Source organism: Perognathus longimembris, chromosome 9 (genome assembly GCF_023159225.1).
Source record: "Perognathus longimembris pacificus isolate PPM17 chromosome 9, ASM2315922v1, whole genome shotgun sequence".
NCBI classification, from domain to species: domain Eukaryota; kingdom Metazoa; phylum Chordata; class Mammalia; order Rodentia; family Heteromyidae; genus Perognathus; species Perognathus longimembris.
In genome coordinates, this window is record NC_063169.1 from 69,948,752 (window position 1) to 69,970,918 (window position 22,167).

Sequence of the window (22,167 nt, forward strand, 5' to 3'; positions counted from 1 at the left end):
CGAAGCGTGCAGACCTAACGAGTTCAACGGTGTCTGTCTTTATGCAGTTCCTTTGCTAAAAGTATCTCCAAGGCACTCTACTTATGGGCTTGTGAAGTACAAGTGGTCCATTTCTCAGCTCAACTCCACATAGGTCTTACTTTCATAAATATTTTTTCATATACTTTTCTCCTATATTTTGGATGTGATTTTTAGTTTTAAAACAATAAAAAAAATCTACTTGAAATAGAGCTAAATGAAAGCTAAGGAAGAGTTTTCAGCTGTTGCCTAACTCTGAAGCGCTGCCAGTGTAAACGCCAGGCACGGCAGCGATGCCCCGTCCACTGAGTGAATCCTCCCAAACTTGACCGCACCCACAAGTCAGGTTCTCTGCACGCCCGGGATCCGTGTCATGTCTGCATAAGGACGCCCACATGTACAGAGCAACCCAGGGGCCGTCTTCACCGAGTTAGCTTATGTTAGTAATCTGTTGGATAGCACAGAGAATTTCCCAAGGAACTAAAAGTGCTTATCAACATAGAGATCACAAAGCTCTCCATTTGTGTCTTTGGCCTGGGAACAATGTGTGCTAATAGGAAGAAGCAGGCCCGGAGCTTGGAACAGGCCCCCAGTTCACTTGGACCGGGCCCAGGGCTCAGAGCTTGTTGCAGGGGGAAGGTCTGAGAACCCTGTTACAGCCTGTGCCCGACGTGGGGCAGACACCAGCCCGACGTGGGGCGGTCTCATGGTATCCATTCAGACCTGGGAACGCCGTTTCTCTCTCTCTCCATTCCTTCACCTGCAGCTCAAGCTGGCATGATCGTCTGTAATAGCTACCTCTCAGTTTTGATACAAAGATTGAGTGTGGTAATATGTCTAAGCCCAGCTCAGCAGAGTTCAGCACTGCTCCTGTTAGTGCGTCAGGACTCCACAGGAGCTCGGAGCGCAGTGGCGTCCGGGAGAATTGAGCAGTCAGATGCCCACCCATGCGTTTAGCATGTTCTGTGTGAACACAGACGGAGACCAGGGAGGGAGGGACACCACCACTAGGGCTCCATTTCCAGGGCCTTCTTTCTTATCTCTGCTCTGTCCCTTTGGTCTTTTCCTTTCCTGATCGACAGTCCTTAAGCAAACAAGTCCTCCTACTTCCAACGCCAACTTCCTTTCTGGAAGACACTGGCATGGCTTTTGGAAAGGAGACACTGACTTAACTTTTGGCCCAAGCCCTTCTGCTCCTCTTGCCATTGTCCCTGTCCAGTTGCTTCTCCAGGGTCCTCGTTCCATGTTCCTGCCTCATCGGCAGAGGAGCCCTCTGCTGGGGGTTCAGCCCCGCCCCACGCCCTGCACCCACCCATTGGGGACAGGGCAGGGGACCACAGTTCTCCTTCCGGCATGAGTCCTCCAGGCTCATTTCCCAGCCAACCCTTCCTGAATCTCACTGAATTCAGGTACACACAGAGGACTCAGAGATGGCTCTGTCTTCAAGGAGCTCAATTCTTGTGAATGAGGTATTTGCACAATGAGTCCATTTTTATTAGGCCGTGTTTGTTACTATAGCAAAATACCTGGGGCAGGCAATTTTTAAAGACAAGGTGTTCATTTTGTCCACAGTTCTGGAAGCCCAAGGTCAGGGGCCAGCATCTGGTGATTGACTGCTTGCTGGCAGAGTCCCAATGCAGTACCCAGCATCACACGGCAAAAGAGAGTGTGTGTGTGTGTGTGTGTGTTCTTCCTCTTACATGGCTACCAGGCTTCAGTCATGGCGGCTCCGCCTGAATGACCTTCAGGAATCCTAATCATCTCCCGGAAGGCCCATCTCCAAACAACAGTTGCAAGGAACATGGTCTCTCTTGGTGTTTACAGTGGGATTAAGTGTCATTCACAAAGCCCCGGGAGACCCTCAAACCACATCCCCACCACCCATAAAGCTGGGTCCATGGTAACAAGGGCCCCAGGGAAGCCACACAAACCCCCCCCCCCCCGCCTGCAAACAGTCAAGGGGAGAAGGGTGGCGTCTGCCTGTGCGCTCCGCCAGGGCGGAGCCGCCTTTGCAGAAGCAGGGCGGGAAGCCCAGCTGGAAGGAGCCGCAAAGAACTGCGAAGGTCGGGGTCCCCGCGTGGCTCTAGGTGACATCTAGTTTATCGGAGCCCAGTGCTCCAGTGAAAGCCGGAAGCAGGGAGTTGGCCTGAAGGCCATGGAGAAGAAGGGCCCAGCCAGGCGACGGGAGCGGAACTCCATCGCGCGAGGAGTGGCAGATTCCCATACTTTACCCGGTGGGAAAACGTAGCGCAAGCCGAGTCCACGGAAGCTCGATTTGAAGCATAGCGGGGCAGACGAGAAGGGGCAGACGGGGGCCCGGTTCCTGCCGTGGAAGGCAGCCTGGAGCAGAGCATGAGGGAGCAGGCGGCCTCCCAGGCGGGAATCGGGAAGACCAGCCTGGACCCTGGAGGGCGGGGTGGGCGTGGGCCCGAGCCCCCTCCTCTCCTGCCTGGACAAGGCCACGGGCAGTAGGAGCACAGTCCAGTGGTTTCCATGCGACAGCGCGTGCGTCGGCCCGCAAGCATCAAGCAAAAGAAGCTGGGAAGGGCCAGGGGCTCCAGGCTGCGACCTGAGGCTCTCGGTGCAAAGACAGCCCAGGCTGACAGTTCCAAGACACTTTTTTTTTTTTGGCCAGTCCTGGGCCTTGGACTCAGGGCCTGAGCACTGTCCCTGGCTTCTTCCCGCTCAAGGCTAGCACTCTGCCACTTGAGCCACAGCGCCGCTTCTGGCTGTTTTCTGTATATGTGGTGCTGGGGAATCAAACCTAGGGCCTCGTGTATCCGAGGCAGGCACTCTTGCCACTAGGCTATATCCCCAGCCCCTCCAAGACACTTTTATCTCCAAGTAACCACTGAAAATTCGCAAGGGAGGGGGTGGCTCAAGTGGTCAAGTGCCAGCCTTGAGCAAAAGCCAAGCAAGAATACAAAGCCCTGAGTTCAAGCCCCAGTACTGGCACAAATTAATTAATAGTTAATTAATTCTGAATAATAAAGGAGGAAATGCTAGAGGAAACTGTCATTGAGCTAAATAGTTTGTAATTCAGTTGTGATCCTTAACTAATTGGCTGCTTTAATATTCTTTAATGGTATTGAGTAAGTTAAACTGCGTACATTCTAAGGTCTGTTTCTTCCAATTCCTTTAAGGAGATTTTTTTTTTCTCCTACTTGGAAGGAAGCATGCAGTCTCGCAGCTTTGGATTTTCAAAGACCAAAAGAAGTATTAATTGATCCCGAATGTAAAAATCACAGAGGGTCTAATATTTAGACCCTCCCAATGTATCCAGACATTTATTTAAGTCACCAGAGGAAAGATTTTCCCTGACTTCTCTTTTATCTTAATATGAAAGGTTTCACAGCGAGTACTTCCCGGAAAGTCCTGTGAACCGTCTCGTTCTCCGGGGATTCTGATGACATGTAGGGCATGAGCGGTAGTCAGTAATGAGCTGTTGACCTCGCCTGCACAGGAAAAGGGCCTTCAAAGCCAGGCACCTTCTGCCAGGGACTATATGCTCACCTAAGAGCCGCGTGCACGCACACAGCCGTGTGCACATGCATGAAAGCAAGCACTTGTGCAGCACACAAGTGTGCTCTCGAGTTTAGATTATCCATAGGCCCAGCCTTATTTCGATCCTGGAAAAGAAACCAGCAAAGCTTTGCAAAGTGCAACCATGAACGTGTACAGCAATGGAATCTCGCCTGACAACCGCTAGGGAATGGGTGCAAGGCAGAGACCTCAGCTGCTTCAGCGGGTTACCATACTACAGTCGACAGTTATTAATTATGAAAACGTGCCTGGTACATTTCAGTTATTAGCTACCCATGGCCATTGAGACAAAAATGATGGATGACTGAAGGGTCTGACTTTCACATGGGAGTTGAGAATGAAGACCTGTTGTAATATGAAATGCAAGTCACAGTTCACATCCCTGTTAGGGAAGGCGAGCAGAAGTACCCAAAAGCATTACATTTTAATAGGAGCTATAAAGCCAATATAGACCTACAGAGTCGTGACATTTTTATGAGATTTTAATGATTTTGGGAAACTAAGTAAGGTTCTAGAAAAATTATGTTTTTAAAAACATGAATATAAAAGAGATAACTGTGAAAAGAAAATAACAAGACCCATACTTTGATATTCTCTTAGCCTCGTATTAATATTTTCTTATCATTTTCTGATCCTCCAGTTCCAACCTAGATTTTATTTTTGCCAAGATACTATCTAGCCTAAAAGCAATTACAGTATATGACCCAATTATTTCTTTAAGGGGGGGGGAAAAAGAATTGACTTTCTTGGTTAGAAAACTGAAGATATTTTAATGAAAATGATCTAAAACAAAAAAATGCAATTGTAGTAAAAATAGATGGGGAAATTGTACTTCTTTGTATTAAAATATTTTTCATAAAACATTCAAAAATATATTAATGAGAATTTAATCTCATATAAGAAAGTTAATCTGCTATAAATGTTGTTTTATGTGTGTTTATAGGAAATTGCATGGAGTAAAACAAATTATGTCACCACAGTATTTTGTATACCCCATAGAAATATTTTTATAAAACCATTTAAAAAGCATATTACAGTGTGGGGGCGGGGAAGCCTTGGGCTTAGTGAGAATGGAATCTGTAAGCAAATTATTCTCATGGAGAAGCAAGAAAAATTACCAAAAAACCACTCAAATTTACATTTTAAGTTAGTCTATGAAAGTTAGGTTTGTCTTAATTTTTTCCAAATGTAAAACAACAGCTGATGCAGAAGAAGCACCGGGAAAATTCAAAAGAAATAGTGTCCTAACCAGGTGCCATTTCTTTTGCAGGAATTTTTTTAGCCATCATTTAAATCACATTTGAATTCTTACCAACCACAATACCTTACATGAGTAAGTGGTAATTCTACCAATCTCAGTGACTCAACACGATCATTTTTAACTGCTCGTTCATTGAACTGGTAATTCAGAAGCTATAGATGACTGGTTGAGGTAGAATTAAGACCAAAGTTTTCATTTAGTTGAATAATATGTTCATTGCAAAGAAATGTTTTTAAATGATGTTTTTATCACCTTCAAATGCATCAGAGTTGATTTCTCGGTCAACATGCTCAAAGACATTTGCCTTTCGTGGTTCGCACTTCATACTTAGCAGTGAGACTTGTCCTTCCCAGCCTCAGGGAACTCATCTGTAAAATGTCTAACAAGCATGTCGGGGGATTACAAGAATTAAAATCAAGCCACCTGTTGCACTAAGATACTTGACACAGTGACATAGTAGGCATCAAAATTTAGATCAGTTCATATAAAATGGATATTGCATAAGTAAAACATGATTAAACAGACGGTGTCATCTACATCCATCTAATGCAAAGCTTTAATTATTATTGTAAGACATATGCATTGAAAAGAATTAATATCATTAGTATCATTCCACACCAATTTTGGTCTGCTCTGTTCATTATTTTTTCCTGAATATAGAATTTCATGGGGCAAAAGATGTTTACGACCAAACAGTGCCAGAGGTCAGAGGTACCAGGCAACAGGATTACTGGTCAGTTGTAGGAAATGCCCCTCAAGTGGTTCCAGTGCCCTTCAGCTGAAGAAGCCCCGACCCTAAGGAATCCCAGTGCCTCCTCCCCCTTCTAGGAGCCTGCCCCTCCCCCAGGCAGCTGGCAGCCAGAGCTCAGGAAGCCTCCTTCCCCACCTTGGCCCCTGGGCCAATGGGGGACCCATTTCTATGGAAGAATCCCATTTCCAGTGGCATACCACTTTCATTCTGCAAGAAATACAGACCCCCCAAACCGATTCCTTTACAAACTTCCAAATGGCCGTTCTGTAGCTATCCAGTTTTTAAGACCAATAATTTAAAAGTACTTCTGAACAGATGAAGCAAAGCCAGGCACTGGTGGCTCACGCCCGTCGTCCTAGCTACGCAGAGGCTGAGATCTGAGATTCCACAGCAGCGCCTGGCAGGCCGGGAGTCCACCACCCTCATCTCCAGTTAACCACCACACTGCCAAAAGCGGAGCTGAGTCTCAAGCGGTAGAGCGCTCGCCTTGAGCACAGAAGCTCAGGGACAGAGCCCAGGCCCTGCCTTTAAGCCCCAGGACTGCCCCCACCCTGCAAATAAATAAGTAAATAAATAAATAAAAAGTGAGAGCAAAAAACAATGGAATAGGACTTAAAGGAGTTTGGTATTTTGAGTAGCTTAGGGAGCCACCAGAATTTTCGTGCTGGTGGTGATGTCTGAGGTTCAAGTTCAGCACCACCTTACGGGATTGCTCGATAGCTTCGGGAAGACTCGGTCCTGGAGAAGAATGGCTGCAACACAGGGCCACGCACGAGCGCGGCCGTTTATTTCTCGAGTTTTATCCCACGTTGGTCTCTCGGCTGGGCCAGTTATTAGGCCTGCCAGCAGCTGCTCGATAGGAGAGAAGTCACTTTCAGCGAGTCACACTGCAAATAGCCTGCTTTTTCTTAGTTGATAACCTTCCATCTTCTAATGGTATAGCTACATGAAAGGAAGTTAAGGGAAAAAGAGTAAAAGAAATAACCAGAAAACTCTGAATTAAAGATCACATGCAATGAACCATCTCTCCAAAAATTATATTCACCTTAATGAACTGAGCGGCTATATCAATTATAAGTTTGACTTTTGCATGTCTATCAGAAATTCAAATAATCTCACAATGTTTGTATTCTGCATTAACATTCACTCTCGCCGTGGTGGTGTTAAGACCCACTCCACGTCGTACATAACTTTTTTTCCTGCTACTAAGTTTTGCTTCCTTAGCTGAGGTAAGAGCATGTATTTGGGGGCTGGGAATGTGGCTTAGTGGCAGCGGGCTTGCCTCGATACGTGAGGCCCCGGGTTCAATTCCTCAGTACCCCATAATCGAAGAAAAAAAGAGCACGTTTCTTTCCCTCTATTATTCTCTAAAGATCTGCAACGTCATCACCAGACCTTAAAGCCGAGTCCACAGGGCCGTGCTTATTGACGCCTCAGCCGCCGGCCGCGGCTCCCCCCTCCCGCGAGGGGCCCGGCTGCGGGAGGCTCGGGTTGCAGCCGTCTGCCCCGTCCCGGGCCCAGGATAAGCAGCAGGCTTTGGTTTCCACGGCTGCTGGTCTGTTCAGAGCTTCAGTCAGAACTAACGCTCAGTCTCAGCTTCATCGACAGCCCCCCAAGTTTACCTCCGGCACCTCCTGCGCGCTCGCTTATCTTCCTCACCCCCAGCCTTCATCTCCACTTCCAGAGGCCAAGGGAATCAATTCTGGGTCACTTTTCATCTTTTAGGGCTCCCATAAATTACAGAATATAGAGATGCCAATGCAAGGTTAAATCAATAGCAGTGCATTGCAAGTGCGTACGTTTAACAAATGTAACGAATCCTTTCCGTGCGAACCAACGTAACAAGTGATTGGGGTGTGCGGCCTCGCTTGCAGGCAATCCGACTGAAGATCGCCCCGAAGCCGTGGCTGCGGGAAATGCTAAGTGCGGGCCAGGCGGAGGCAGGGGAGCGTGGCGGTGCCTGACCCAGCCCTTCCCAGGACGGCTGAGGGGCTGTAGGGAGGGGTCGGGGGCCGTGAGAAGGTCTGGGCCGGGAGAGGTTCGGAAACCCCACTCACCACAAATGTTCCTCTCTCTGGAGGTGGTCATTAAATCTGTGATTTCTTCTGCACTGGGTTCCTCCAGTGTGCCGCCCGGGCATCCCTCAAAGGTACAGGGACTGCTCAAGCCACCCGCCTTCTCTCTGAAGTCATTCCTCCATGACATCATGTCCTCCGTGACATCATGTCCCTCATGACATCATGTCCCCCATGATGCCATCTCCTCCATGAAGTCATGTTCCTCATGAAGCCATTGTTCATTGTATGCTAGAAAACCAACTCTCCAGCCCTTGTTGACAATTCCTGGCTAACCGCGTGAGACCTCCTGGTAAATAAAGGCAAGACACAATAGAAGTAAAGCAAAAAACCACAGCACAACTGAAGTTGTTTGTTGCATGAGGACTAAAAAGGGTGCAAATTTAGAGTAGACTTAACGTCTCTAGCGAGAACAGAATCAAATAATGTACACTTCTTCCACCCCATAGCTATGAAGGCTTTATGAACAATAATGGTGCGCAGTGCCTGTCAAGGTTGAAAACCAGGGATGCGATGAGCAGACAAAAGCGGGCACTCAGAAGCCCAGGCCGACCTCCAGCCTTTGCAGTGCTGTTCTGCAGAGTCCATCTGCCCAGGCTGTTGCTTGCCCAGCTGGCTTTTCCCACTGGCCTGCACATCTCAATGTAGTTTTAGTTTTCCCAGGAGAAACCAGGTGAAGGCGTATCCTTAGCCTGTCAGGGAGATGCCAGGATAAGGCCAAGAAACTACGCGAGCCCTCTGCCCAGTGAAACATAGATATCTCGGGTTGCACAGGTCTGCGACCTAGGGCAGCTCCACAAGTGCACTGCTTGTCTGCCGGGACATTTGTCCCCGTTTCCCCCGGGCAGGAGCTGTGCGGTCCACCCCTTCCTGAGGGAACCGCGGCGATGACCTTGAAGAAGGTGAAAGAGGAGGAAGAGGTCCTGCTCCAAAGGCAAAGTAGCAACCCGTGAAGTGCAGGTGGTAGGAGTGGTGTGGAGATTTTAGCTGCAGCATAAGAAGGGGTGGGGGGAAAGAAGGGTTCCTAACCGACTTCATCCCAGAACTCTCCCCTCCTGCAGGGACAGGAAAGGAAAAGAGCCATGTGCTGCCCCAAGTCTTCAGACATAACACCCTCCTTATGGCCAATGTCGGGCAATGGAACTGCTGTCTCTCCTCTCTCTCTCTCTCTCTCTCTCTCCCTCCCTCCCTCCCTCCTCTCTCTCCTCTCTCTATCTCTCTCTCTTTCCTCATATAAATTGCTATTACAAAGCATCCACTGTACCAATTAGATAGTCTTCATCAAAACATGAAATAAGGGACTCGGAATGTGAATTGTTAGGCGTCTATTAAGCCCTAGAGGAATGGCACAAAGTAAAGACCTCACTGTGGCTGGAGGAAGCACAGTGGGAGGTAGCCATGTCCAAGCAAACCCCACATTTTCCTGTTGGTTTGAGAGACCACAACTGTCAAAGCAAGCCAGCAATCTTAGGAATTGGCTAATTGTGAGCAGTGCTCCTGAAATGTGAGAAACCTGGACTTTGCACAAGCACAAGAGAAATAAACACGCTGCCAGCCCTCACCTAGCCAAGCCTGCCCGCCCCTGGGACAGAACCCACTACTGAATTCTAGCTAGAGGGCAACAAAATGGCCGCGGGCGCCTGTGCAGTCGTGGTTTGCATAGAGTCCTGTGCCAGGAGCGTGTTCGGGGCGAAGGTACCTGCCTAGGCTAGAAAAAGAAGCTGCGTCGGTCCTGTCCCAAGATGGAGGCCATGCGATGGCCACCTCCCGGTCACCCGAGCCACAGAGCTCAAGTCATGGGGGCACCCATTTTATCCTGTCCCCTCCCAGAGGAGAGTTAAATTATGGACAATCTGCCAATCTGTGGGATCTGCTGTATTGATAAGAGAATAGCTGCGGTGGTAACTGTCACATTTCATCAGTTGCTTGTTATAGCATCAGAGACACAGCACGCAATCTCGTGTGGATCCTTGCACCCCCCTTACTGCTGTCAATCGCGATGTCCGCTGGGGGCGGGCCGCCTGGGTCCTGCCGGACGCAGTGTGCAGCACCGCTGTGGAAAGGCCTCTCCCGGGCGCCTGGCGTTTCATCCCGGGCGGCCGTGGTCTCCACTCACCTGCACGAAGTCTTCATCCTGGGTGCACTACGCTGGGAGTTTTAGGAGATAAAAATGCAGCTCGGGCAAGTAAAGATTCTTTATTCGAAAGTATCAAACGTCAGCATATTTCACTTATCAGCACTTGCCACCCATGTTAGCGCAAGCCCAGCTTTGCTGCGATGGCGACTTAAATCGTCACATTAAAATTTCCCCCTAAAGTTTAGATCTCTCCCCCTCTCCCTCCTCCTTCCCTCCCTCTCTATCTCCTCTCCTCTTCATTCTTTTCCCCCAGACTTCGATCGGACCTCAGCAGAGCTCTGAATGGCTATTAAAAACAACAACAACAACAAACCATCGCTAGGCAAGTTCTCCTGCTTGGCATTGGCGTGCGGACGGCATCGTGGAGAAGCTCTTGCCGCACGCAACTCAGAGTAGAAGCTGACAGACGCTGATAGACGGAACTTTGAAAGGGTTTTCAAGGTTATTTTAGACAGAAACCAATATAAAGGGCTTGGAAGCTATAGCCCTTCAAGAGCCGTTAACTTACTTTTGCACAGAAGATTGCGTAGATTTGCTCATTAAATGTATGATTTTTTTTACATTAATTGAGCTGATTTGATGAGACATAGTCCTACTTTCTAAACTTCCAGATAATGGCTTGGGAATATACTCAGCTTCCATGAATTGATGAATTCATCAATTCATTTTAGAACTTGTGAAGATTAGATAATTCAGGCAAGCTGAAATATATCCCAAGTCATGGGAGAACTCCTGATCTACAGAAATCATCTAAGGATACAATGTGTTTCTTCATTGTAAGCACAAGTAGGGTGTGTATTTACTATTTTGATAGGAGATCATAAAAGTATTTTGCCTCTCGTTGGTGCCCTGCTGGATGGGCTCTTAGCCCCAAGGATTAACTTACCGAATCCCCTGTGTTGCTGGACACTTGCAGGTTCTCAGGGCTGAGTTCATGATGTAGATGGAAGACGGAAAGTCCAGCCAAGATGATCTGAGAAATGCAGGCTGCGGGGAAGATAAGCTACTGAGTTTGTATTGGTGACATCTGGTAGAACTCAGAGCTTTCTTTTTCTACCTTTGTACCTCAATTATAGAAAATCAAAACCAGCTCTGAACATGGGCTATAGCTACTAGGATTCATATCTCCTGAAAATGGAATGTGGCGCTAACCGCCGCCAATGTGGCTCACGTAATCCATCTCCAACAACAGTGTCTAAGCCGTTCAAGTTAACCCGGTGGGCTTGCATCACTCCTAAAAGCAGCAAGCAGAACTTCCTTTCCAATCACAAGCACTTACGGAGCCGGTTGAAAATGACCATGTCAGCGTGAAGGAAATTATATTAAACAGAATTTAGATAGTAACCAAAAGGTACATAGATATATATTATGATACACTATATCTCCAATGTTTCCTCCTTCTTGGAACAAAGTTGATAATCAAGTAAATGGGATAATCTGATTTTTCACTTTCAAAAGAGATTTTCTTCTCAAATTCAAGAGTGATGCAGCACAAAGAGGATATTGGAACCAGACAAAACGAGCTGGAGAAAAAAGCGTCTTTTCTTCTGAGCTCAAACTCAGGGCCTGTGCTGCAGGGGGTTGACATCAGCGTCTCGCTGGTGGGCACTGTTAGGGCGTCTCCATTCTTCATTAGCGCCGTGGAGTGCTGTTGGAACATCACGAAGAAAATGCCCTGAAGGAAAACCAGAAAACCCCACCCCAGGCTTCCTCACTAATGGACACTTTCCCAGCCATCGGGCACAGCTCCGGGCTATGCCAGCGCTCTATTCCTGAGCCAGAGCCCCGGCCTTGGGCTTTAATTCATACACTTCCCCAGCATCTGTGGCTCGAACCTCCTTTTTATTTTTGCTTTTCAGGGATATGGAAGGGTCATTGAGCTACTTAGACGATTCTCACCTCTCCCCTCCTCATCTTCTTACCTATGCGTGCTGTCTGCAAGGTTCACCTTGCACCGCTACGCATCCCTCCACCTGACAATACTCTCCAGACAGTGACGCTCAGGGTGCCTTCTCTCTGGACTACAAATTCCTCATCCGAAGACTGCGACGCCAATACTAGAAGTAAATGACAGTAGCTCTTCATAAAGATAGGAGGAATGACGTATGAAGTGAATCCTAGAATGTTCCCACCATGACCATGAGATTCCTTCTCTCTGGGACTGGAATTCCCTGCAGGTGGGGCGGCTAACGCTCTGCCCCCCACTCTTCCTCCGGTACCCCTGGCACCTGGACTCCTCTTTCACACCTTCCTGTCACCCTGCCTCTAGATGCCTCAAGTTTCTTTGCCATAGAAAGGAGTAATAGTAGCATTTAGTTCCTATAGCTATTCTTTGTTTCAAATGGCCTAATCTGTAGTGACATTATGTTCTTCTTGTTGTTACTCTACCAGAAGATAAGACGGCAGGGAATAGATTAAAGGTATACAGCCAAGAACTCTCTGCTCCCGATACAATCTACTTATTGAATCCTGCTGGCCACAAGCAAACGAGATTAGTTACCATTTCCTAACTTTGAAATCATCAATTCATGGATGATTGACTTTATAGTTATGTTTATCCTGCACATGGATAAACTGGTAAATCCATCTGTATCTCTTCATATAACATGTATGTCGAAGTAGTCATTAATTAGAGAATTCCCTAACTCTCATTTCTTGTAATTTTGGGCTAGCTTTTGTCAGTTGGAAATAGTTTTTTTAATAAGCCCATACATTATTCCGAGAAATCATAAACTATACTGAGTTATGTAATAGAGGGTGTGGTAGTAGTCAATAGGTAATGTGGGTTTTGCGAGTGTTCTCTTCCTTAACTAGAATGAATTTCATAAACATCTCAAGTTTGGTTAGAACTTGATTTGAAAGCTGAATTTGATGCTTATGAGATTTGTGATTTGTGACTTACTTTGAAGAGTGATGTGCAGTTGCTTTGTGATCATGTTCGATTGAAATACAAGTCATCAATTGGATCACCATTATTTCCAACACTCACACCAAACTTACATTGAGACATTATAAAAAATCGTGTCAGGATGGAGGGGGCTCAGGGGTCATCTGGAGTTCGCCCCTTACTGCACAGAGGCAACAACTCAGACCAAAAGAAAGTGAATGGTCCTCCCACTGGCAAACGGCTACAGAATTATTAAACACTTTATCCTAGATCATTCGTCTGCATCCAACCTCCTCTCTCGTACGCTGGAATGCTCCAATTGCAGCCAGTACTGCTGTTCTAGAGACCTAAACTTAGGTCGTAGTGGGAAAATTACGGCATCTCAAAAAAATTATCATTGCTTATCTGAGGGAAATTTAGGCATTGAATTCGTAGTTGGGCCAAGACCCATGGTATCTCCAGCTCCACAAGTGATTGGTGACCCCACTTGGCAGATGCAAAGGCCCAGAGAGGTCCAGCTGAAGGATGGGCTCCGTGAGCTCCTGCTTTCGTCCCCAGCTTCAGTGTCAGAACGAGGGGAAGAGCCACGTAGCCAGCTGGGAACCCAGGGCTTGCTTCAACGCGTTCATCTTCTGAGCGAAGAAATCTTGTGAATTTCGTTAGTGTCGACATGATCTTAAAAGACTTAAGTGTTTGGGCCCTTGGGCAGCTCCAGCCTGGCAGATATCATGGATATTATGAGTTTGGGGTTCCAAAGCCATTGCAACTCTGACTCACACACCCAGGAACCAAGATTTGGGATTTGTCTGCTATAAGGATCTATGGAAAGCCTATTTCCAAGAAAGGCCTTGGCACCGAAACACCTAGAACTCACAGTGAGGTGACATGGCATCATGATTAGGAGAGAAAAATAAGCTCGGCCAAGTCTTCTTACAAAAGGAGAGAGAGAAAAGGCAATTTTTCTTATTGTATTGGAAATAGAAAGAAGGGAGGAGGGAGGGAGGAAAGAAGGAAGGAAGGAAGGAAAGAAGAAAGGAAGGAAAGAAGGAAAGAAAGAAAAGAAAGAAAGAAGGAAGGGAAGGAGGGAGGAAGGAAGGAAGGGAAAAAATAGTTCTTATTAGATTCTCACACCAGAGGGGCTCCTATGTCCCCAAAGCCACCCTCCTTACTCTGTGTAGGAAAGTGAATTTTGTCCTAGCTGCTTTCTTCTCCATCCTGTCATTACCATCAAAGGGCACACTGGACATCTGGACTCCATAGGAGTTTCCTCTTTGATTACCTATTCTTCGCAGAGGAAATGATTTTGTTCTAGAATGTGTAAATCGATTCTCATAAAGTAGATTGACCCACGCTAGCTCCTAGTATACAGTAATTTTCTGGCAATTCAAATGTTGATATATTAGGTGCTAAAGTTGAAAATATCTTAAAAGATTAAAAACCCATCTGTATTCTGTATTTCCTCTTTTCTTCATTCAAATTAAAAAGAAAAAAAGAGGGGCTGCGAGGTAGCTCAGTGGCAAAATGCTTGCCTTGCAAGTGCAACATCCTGGGTTCGATCCCCAGTACGACAAAAAGAGACCGAGAGAAAAAGAAACTTAGCTAGTCTCGCCAGCTGGCAGCCGTATCCCCAGCACTCAGGGAAACTGAGGCAGGAAGATAAATGAGCCCAGATGTTCAGGATCTGCCTGGACAACACAGTGAAGAGCCCCTTTTCAAAAGATACCGAAAAACAAATGGCTCAAAAGCAACCGTTTCTAAACTCCCAAACATTATTATAAATTTTTGTTTTTGAGGGCGTCTCATTATACCAGTCAGGCTGGTGTTGAACTCCTGATCCTCCTGCCTCAGCCTCCTTGAGTGCTGGCGTTACTTACTAATGGCTTAAATGGTTCCTAATTGCTTAAGTAGCAGTTGGCACAGACAGGGCGGTCATCTGACTTCTAGGACCACTCACATCCAAAGGAGCAAAACACCTGCAAGGGTGAAGTGTCCTCCCGCAGTGATTTCGGCAAGCACCCCCCTGCCAGGACCTGCGCCCCGACCCCAGGGCTCGCTCTCCTTCCCACATAGATGACGTCCCTGTGGCCCGAGGGGTGACCGGCCGCCAAAGGTCATTGGATTTTAGAGCCCTTGAACCATTTCAGTGAAGCTTTTGCGAGCCCCCCACCCCCGTCACCAAAGAGGCGCCTGCCATCCAGACAGAAACAGCGCTGTATTTTCTGTTGGTGTTCGTTCAGCTCGGTGCGTGGGGCGCCCTGCACGCGCTCGGGCTCCCCGGGGGAGGGCCGGGGCGCGACGAGGCCTCTCCTTCCCCCCATGAACTTCGCCAGGTCGGGACGGCTTGGCTGTGGGCATGGCCTGGATTCGCGCGCGTGTACTCGCCACACGCGCCCGCGCAGGCGCGTCTCCCATCCCGGGTGCTCCAAGGCCCCCCCCCACCCCCAGGACTTGCTCACGGGGCCAGAGAGCTTCCAGAAGGCCGTGTGGGGGGGTGGGGTGGGCAGGGCTCGGTCCCCCTGAGCCTCCCCTGGCGGTTCCCCGCTGGCCCCTGAGGCATTGCCTGGTGGCATCTCTGCGCGTGGGCTCTGGAAGGCCTCAAGCCCCCCAAAGCCCTGGGGTCCCAGCAGAAGGCGGCTGCGGGGAGGGGCCCCCGCGGGCAGGCCACGCCTTCGCCACGCTTCCCTGTCCAGACGAGAGACGGGCGCCGGGCCGGGCACCAGTGGGGCAGGAGGGGCCGGGGGTCCCCCGAGGCACAGGCCCAGTGGCCGCAGCAGCACCCCGGTGTTGGGGTCTGAACAACCCCTTTCTCCCCCCACGGGGAGAATGGTAACCACAAACTCTATGAAAGAGCACTCAGCCTGGCCCTCCGCCAGCGGAAGGCCAAAGGCGTGCTCACATGGGCAAGCGCTAAGTTGAGGACGGGTTGCTGAAGCCTCCCCTCCCCCCAGTCCCCTCACATGTTACCAAGGGCGAAGGCATCAGGGACACGCTGCGGTGGTGGGAAGTGTCTCAAAGACTTTAATATGGAAAGGCACTTATATAGAAGTAATGGCGGGAAAGAAAGGGGGCTGGCCAAAGGGCCAGTCATAGGTTAAGGACCATGTCCATCAAGTGACATCACGAAACTTCCTTTGTGGGCGGGACAACCCCATCATGGTGGCACGCCTCCCAAGGGGCGGAGGCTTTCACTTCCTGTTGAGGCCGGAAGGTGGGAGGGGCTCCTTCCCATTGTCCCAGGGCTGGGGGGGAAGGACAGCCCCCAACACCCCGGGAGACGGCACTCGCCGCTGCAGGGCCAGCCGTGAGGCCGGGGTGCGGCGCCCCCAGTGTGCGCCCGAGAGGGAAGGTGGGGATTGAGCCACCTCAGCCGGCCCGTGGCCTGCAGCTTTGCCCAAAGCACCAGCCCGGGGGCGTGGCCTGCACCCCCGGGGGCGTGGCGTGTAGCTTTGCCCACCTGCACCACCCCAGGGGCGTGGCCTGCACCAGCCCGGGGGCGTGACCTGCACCCCTAGGGGCGTGGCGTGTAGTTTTGCCCACCTGCACCACCACGGGGGCGTGGCCTGCATCACCCGGGGGGCGTGGCCTGCACCCCGGGGGCGTGGCGTGTAGCTTTGCCCACCTGCACCACCCCGGGGCATCACCCGGGGGGCGTGGCCTGCATCACCTGGGGACGTGGCGCGTGGCCTTGCTCACCCGGGGGCAGCGCGAAGGTGCAGCCCGTGAGCGGCGGCCGCAAGGCCGGGGGTGCTCGCGTGAGCCCCAGGAAGCAGCACCCGGCCGGGCCCACGCGCCGGGCCGGCCACGGCAGTCACGGCGGCCTCTGCTGCTGGCGTTGCGCCCCTTGCCCTTGGTTTCTCTCCTTTCGCCATAGTTGTAACTAAACGAAGGACAAGGTTGAGGCTTCCATCCCGGCTCGACGTGAGAATAGTTCATCCCGATCCCACCCCCCCCGCCCCCGTGGCAGTCCGCGCTGGCCGGTGTCCACCGAGTGACAGATCCGTGGGGGCCCTCGCAGTGGCGGGGGCGTGTCCCTCGTGGATGGCCCGGCCCCGGCACCTGCCCAGGCCCCACCCCAGGGGCGTCCGAAGGAGCAGGCTGCGATGGAAAACAGGCCCGGCGTGTTTGCAATGAGAGAACACGCGGCGATCCGAGCGACCCACGCGGCTCAAGTCACCAGGGCCGCGGCTGCTTCCTGCGAAAGCGCCTCCCTGCCCAGCCCCCCAAGCACCCCGGTTCTGTCCGCTCCGACGGTCGTCCTTCCCAGCCCCAACTGCTTGAAGCCCTTGTCACGGCCCCATTTGTTTGGCTATAAATAAAACATGCTTTTCCCATCATCATCGTGGCTTTGGAGCTGCTGAACATAAAATAGACTCCAGCTTCCTAAATTGAAATGTCATCTTCCTAATCAGAATTGACAATTGTAAATAACCATCTGGCTGTTGTCTTTTTTTAAGGGTCCTGTTCTCACACGCATACTTTCCAGCAGCGTCATCCTTATTTAAAACGGTGAGCTCAAACTAATCACCCCAATTTCAAGTTCTCAAAGACTCTGACAGCCAGGCAGTTTGAGATGGAGATCATATGACTCACCTGCCTCTCACCGCGCTTGACACTACGCGGTGCCCTGTCATGGCTGCAGCATGCAAAGCAGGGAGGTGCTCTTTAGAGTTGGTCTTTCTCTGCCCCAAGGACTCACATTCCACAAGCACAAAAGAGCTCACCTCCAACTGGCTTTCTGAATAAACAATTTCTATTCTGCTCTGTGCTTTCATCATCTGAGTTTATACACTGTTGGGAAACAATAAAGCTACATAGCTTGCTTACTCCCACAGTTTTAAACGTTTTTTAAAAAGTAAGAATGTGAAATAAAATGTTGCCTGACGCTGCTGCTTTCTGGGTGGCAGTGGACACGGGCTGTGCTGAGCTCGCCATTGTGCGCAGGCTTTCCAAGCTCCCAAGCTCACATCAGGAAAATATGTCTGTCCCGTGACCCACTCCGTTCTTGACCTTTTGACTAATATCCCTACAAAGGCACCATTTATTACTGGTTAATATTTTTGTCCTTGTCCGTGAGGAGCTGGATTGTCTCCATTCAGCCCCACCACGGACTCTATTTTCCAGGTGCCGTGAGGGTACTGTGCGCTCAACTATGCTACGCCAACCTACATCTGCCACGGGCTGCCTAAGTCCGTCAAAGGTCACGAGCTGGCGTTTGTCAGGAATGAAGCTTAGGGGGAGAAGGACACCGAGATCAAAGGCCTTCTGGGAGGTTCTTCCCCCTCTGATTAGGATCCGAGTTGCTGATGTCATTCCTAGTCGGCCTCCTTGTCACTGGGTTCTTGCCACTGCCTCTTTCCCCAATTCCCTTGCAGCTTCTTGGGCTGGCCCCAGGGCTTGCTTTTTCCTAAACATCTTGTCTTATACTTGTAACCAACGGCAACCACATCCTGCCAAACCCATTCTTCCTCTTCCTCCTCCTCCTCCTCCTCCTCCTCCTCCTCCTCCTCCTCCTCCTCCTCCTCCTCCTCCTCCTCCAACTCAAAGACCTTTTACTCTCAGAAGGTGCAGGAGGGGAGGACCACATAGATGCTCCCAGGATGCACCAGAGCTACATGGTCCCTTAAACTGCCATGCCGGCCTATAAGGGGGAAGAGAGAGAAGTGGGGGGAGGGGAGAAAGAGAAAAAAGAGAAAAGAGAGGAAGGAAGAAAGGAAGGAAGGAAAGAAAGGAGGGAGGGAGGGAGGGAGGGAGGGAGGGAGGGAGGGAGGGAGGGAGGGAGGGAGGGAGGGAGGGAGGGAGGGAGGGAGGGAGGGAGAAGGAAGGCAAGCCTTATTTATTTATTTGTGGGTCATGGGGCCTGGTCATTGCCCCTGAGTCTCAGCAAGTCACTTCTGGTCCTCTGGTAGTTAATTGGAGATAAGAGTTCCACGACTTTCCTGCCCACGCTGGCTTCCAATCACAATCCTCAGATGTCAACCTCTCAGTCCTCCTAGGATTGATTACAGGTGTGAGCCACCAGTACCCGGCTAAGGAAGACCTATTGCCTTTTAAATGTGGTTTTTTTATGTAGGTTTGGGGTTTTCTTTTTTTTTCTTTTTGAAGTGATCATTTTTATTTTTCTCAGAAGTAAGAAGAAGACTATTATTTCATATTCCTTATCTCTTAGTGATTTTGCACTATAAATACTGCTTAAACAAAATATGTATATATATAATGTGTATTTTAGATAATCAACTTCTCTATAAATCAAACTTTTTTCCTTTGGATAGTAAAAATAAATTTTTCTGAATAATTACTTATTTATCGTCAAAGTGATGTACCGAGGGGTTACAATTTCATACGTAAGGCAGTGGGTACATTTCAAGTTGACTTAAATCTAGCTTATTATGTGTTAGCAAAAAGGCCTCTACAATGAAAAAGAAAAAAATAGTATTGTCAACAATTTTCTGTTCATTTTTAATGAAAGACGAATATGCTACATGGTTTCATGGTTCACAACATATTTCTTTTTGAAAATTGTTTGTATTTCTGCCTGCTTTCTCCTCCACCAAGAGAATTGAAACAGGATAGCAAGTCACCTTCTCTGCATTGTAAGAGACAGTGCTGTTTCTCAAGGAAGTTTGTGGAAAATTCAAGCACAAGAACTACTTATCTCTGCAATGTTCGATTGTAATCGTCACATTTATTCTGATCTGAACCATTACCTAATCTTGGTGAAATGTCCCAAATAACAGAGGGAGAAAATCTTTGAAACCATTTCAGCCTCTACGAGTTTTAGATTGGAACAGATCAACATCTCAGGGCTGTGTTTGAAACACGAGCCGACCGAGCCCCGCCGTGACGAAGCCCAGTCCGGGCGGTAGAGCAGCGGTCACGGGCCCCTTGGCTTCCCGGCTTCCTTGGGTCCACGCCCATCCCTCCTCATCGCTCCTCATCCCTCCCGCTCCTCGCAGCCCCGTTCCCTTCTCCTACACCCCCAAGGAGAGGCGCGCCATGGCTGTTCTGCAGACACATGGCAACGGCTTGCTTCTGGGGAGAAGGTGCCGAGAGCCCTTGGGAATCTGTGCAACAGCACGGGCGCAGTGTCTGTGTGTAGGCTGGACGAGCGTGTAGCTCTTCCAGCCCGGATGGCGCACCTGGGGTCCCCTCTTGCCACATACCCATCCTCTAGTAATTCTCACGGTCTGGGTGCCAGGAGGCCTCGCCGTCCACCAGGCCGAGGGTTGAGTGGGGTGGGGCCGCAGGCTCTCCCTGCCTCTGAGGACTTCTTCCCCTTGGAGCATCTGTGAGGCAGCCCCAGGGGCCATGCCGGGTCTGGGGGGGGGGGGTGTTGGGGGCTGGGCCTTAGTCGGGACCGCCTTGAACTTGCCGATTGCAAAATTAGCAATGACACAGACCGTGTGGGATGCTGTAACAGACCTGTCGTCTGAGGGTTCCATGGTGGTCCGGGACCAGCAGCTGTGGCAGAGACGGAGGTCCCCGCCCACCTCCACGCAGCCCAAGGGGAATCACTGAAGGCACCCAGTCCTCTTCCCTGGCCCCCCAGAAGGAGTGCCGCGTATACACAAGCAGCGGGTCTCAGGGAAGGGCAGGGCTCCTTCCTAAGGCTCGGGGCTGCTGCCTGGTCTGATACTAGGCTCCTCCTCCTCCATTCTGCTCACCTGTGATGTTGAAAAACCCCAGGCCCAAGAGAGAACTCTGAGCAAGAGTCAGAAGGAGACCAAGAGCCCCCACCAGATGTGTCTTAGGGACATGATTACCTCGCCTTACTTCTTCCCCATTGATGATTTTCATCAGTTCTGCCCTGGGATTTTATAGCGTTATCACCTATCCCGAGTCTCAGCAAGACCACAGGAAAGCCCTCTCCGTTGGTGTTTCCTACCAAGTGTTTAGAGGAGTCCTACCTGGACCAGGGGGTGGGGCTAGAGGGGACCCTTGCCCAGAAGTAACGGCCTCTTTGTGTTTGCCTGAACCAGTGAACTCCGGAGACGGCATTGACTACAGCCAGCAGAAGAGGGAGAACATCGGGGACCTGATCCAGGAGACGCTGGAGGCCTTTGAGCGCTACGGAGGGGAGGACGCTTTCATCAACATCAAGTACATGGTGCCCACCTACGAGTCGTGCTTGCTGAACTGATGGGGGGGGGGGCGCCGCCAGGACCAGAGGAGGAAGGCTTCCCTCGGTGCCACCAGGCTCGGTGCCTGACACGCTGGGCAGCGCATTACTTGTGACTTAGGGCTTTCTTCCTACAGCTGGTAACGTAGTGGCTTCTGGGCCCTTGGACTGTTAGCCCCATTGAGAGCAAGGCTTTCCAATACATAAATAGTGCCTGTTTCTTAGATTACAATAGTGTACTGTGCTTATTTGTTCTACAAGAAGAATTGCTGCTTTCTACAGCTCGGACGGAGGCAGGAGTCCGAGTTAAACCTTCACTTGTATGGACAATAAAGCTATAATTTTCATACGCAACTCAGCAGTTGCTGTGCTGTGTCTGCCTGCCCCGAGGATGATGTCCAGGCGGGGAGGGCAGCGTTTGTGCTGACCACTTAATAGGTGTTTGTCATGGAAGAAAAGCACCGGGGCGGCCGTGCCTCTCTAGCAGCTGTGCGGAATAATGCGCTTGGACGTTCAATAAAACTGTTGAATCTATATGCCAGTTACACCAGGGTATTTTTGCAGCCCATCCTAACCTCAGCTGTAAGCGTAATTAGCACTCCTGGCTGAGCAGGGACTCGGGGTTTCCAGGCCTGTCTGGTGGGATGTGAGCCGGAGGGAGGGAGGCTGGGGAGGGCTGGGCTCCGGGTCGGGGGGGGGGGGGGGGATCTGACTTAGACACGGACCTTGCCGCACCCGCGTCCCAACACCGCGTGACCCGGGACGCCTCAGACACGGCCAGTGGCTGCTGGCGTGTTTCCCAGAAGGCCGTGCAGGGCCCGCATCACTAGAAAATGGCTGACGTGTGTCTTCACGGTGCTCCCGGCAAACCCTGGAGTGGTTCCCCCGGCCGCTCTCCTGCCCGGGGCCGGCTGCCCGGGGCCGGCTGGTTCTCACAGCACCGCGCGGGGGGCGCGATGGCAGTGATTGAGACCTCAGAGGTTATAAAGACGATGTGAGAAAACCAACGGCTCAGCGCAGAGAGTCCCTGCGGGCGCTCGCCCTCGGACGGTGGCCGCCGGGCCGGGGAGCTGGGGGTGTTTGAGGCTCAGCCCAGAAAGCTCCATCCGGACAGAACAGGGACCCTGCGCACCCGAGAGGCGCTGGCGGGGTGCGGGGTGCGGGGTGCGGGGTGCGGCAAGGCCTCTCATGTCCGCAGCGGAGCGCAGCTTCTGCACGACGGTAACGAGGACACGCGGTCCTCCGTGCACCGAGCTCGGCTTCGGCCCGCGGGCGCTCGGTGCCAGAGGCAGACGCCGGTTTTGGAAAGTAGTTCATCATTCGTGTCCCCCTTGTTAGTGGCTCAGCAGGCGAGAGCCGGCGTTTCCGCGCCCCCACCT

General features: G+C 50.6%; 1 protein-coding gene across 2 annotated transcripts in view; it reads left to right on the plus strand.

Annotated features, from left to right (window-relative positions):
* Positions 1-21,324, plus strand: part of Pacrg (parkin coregulated) — a 353,738-nt gene extending 332,414 nt beyond the window's left edge. For both annotated transcript variants that reach the window (XM_048354410.1, XM_048354411.1), the window contains one exon: positions 20,649-21,324. In XM_048354410.1, the coding sequence (XP_048210367.1) occupies positions 20,649-20,809 (161 nt within the window). In that variant the 3' untranslated portion in view covers positions 20,810-21,324. The remainder of the gene's footprint in view (positions 1-20,648) is intronic.
* The last annotated feature ends 843 nt before the right edge of the window (positions 21,325-22,167 follow it).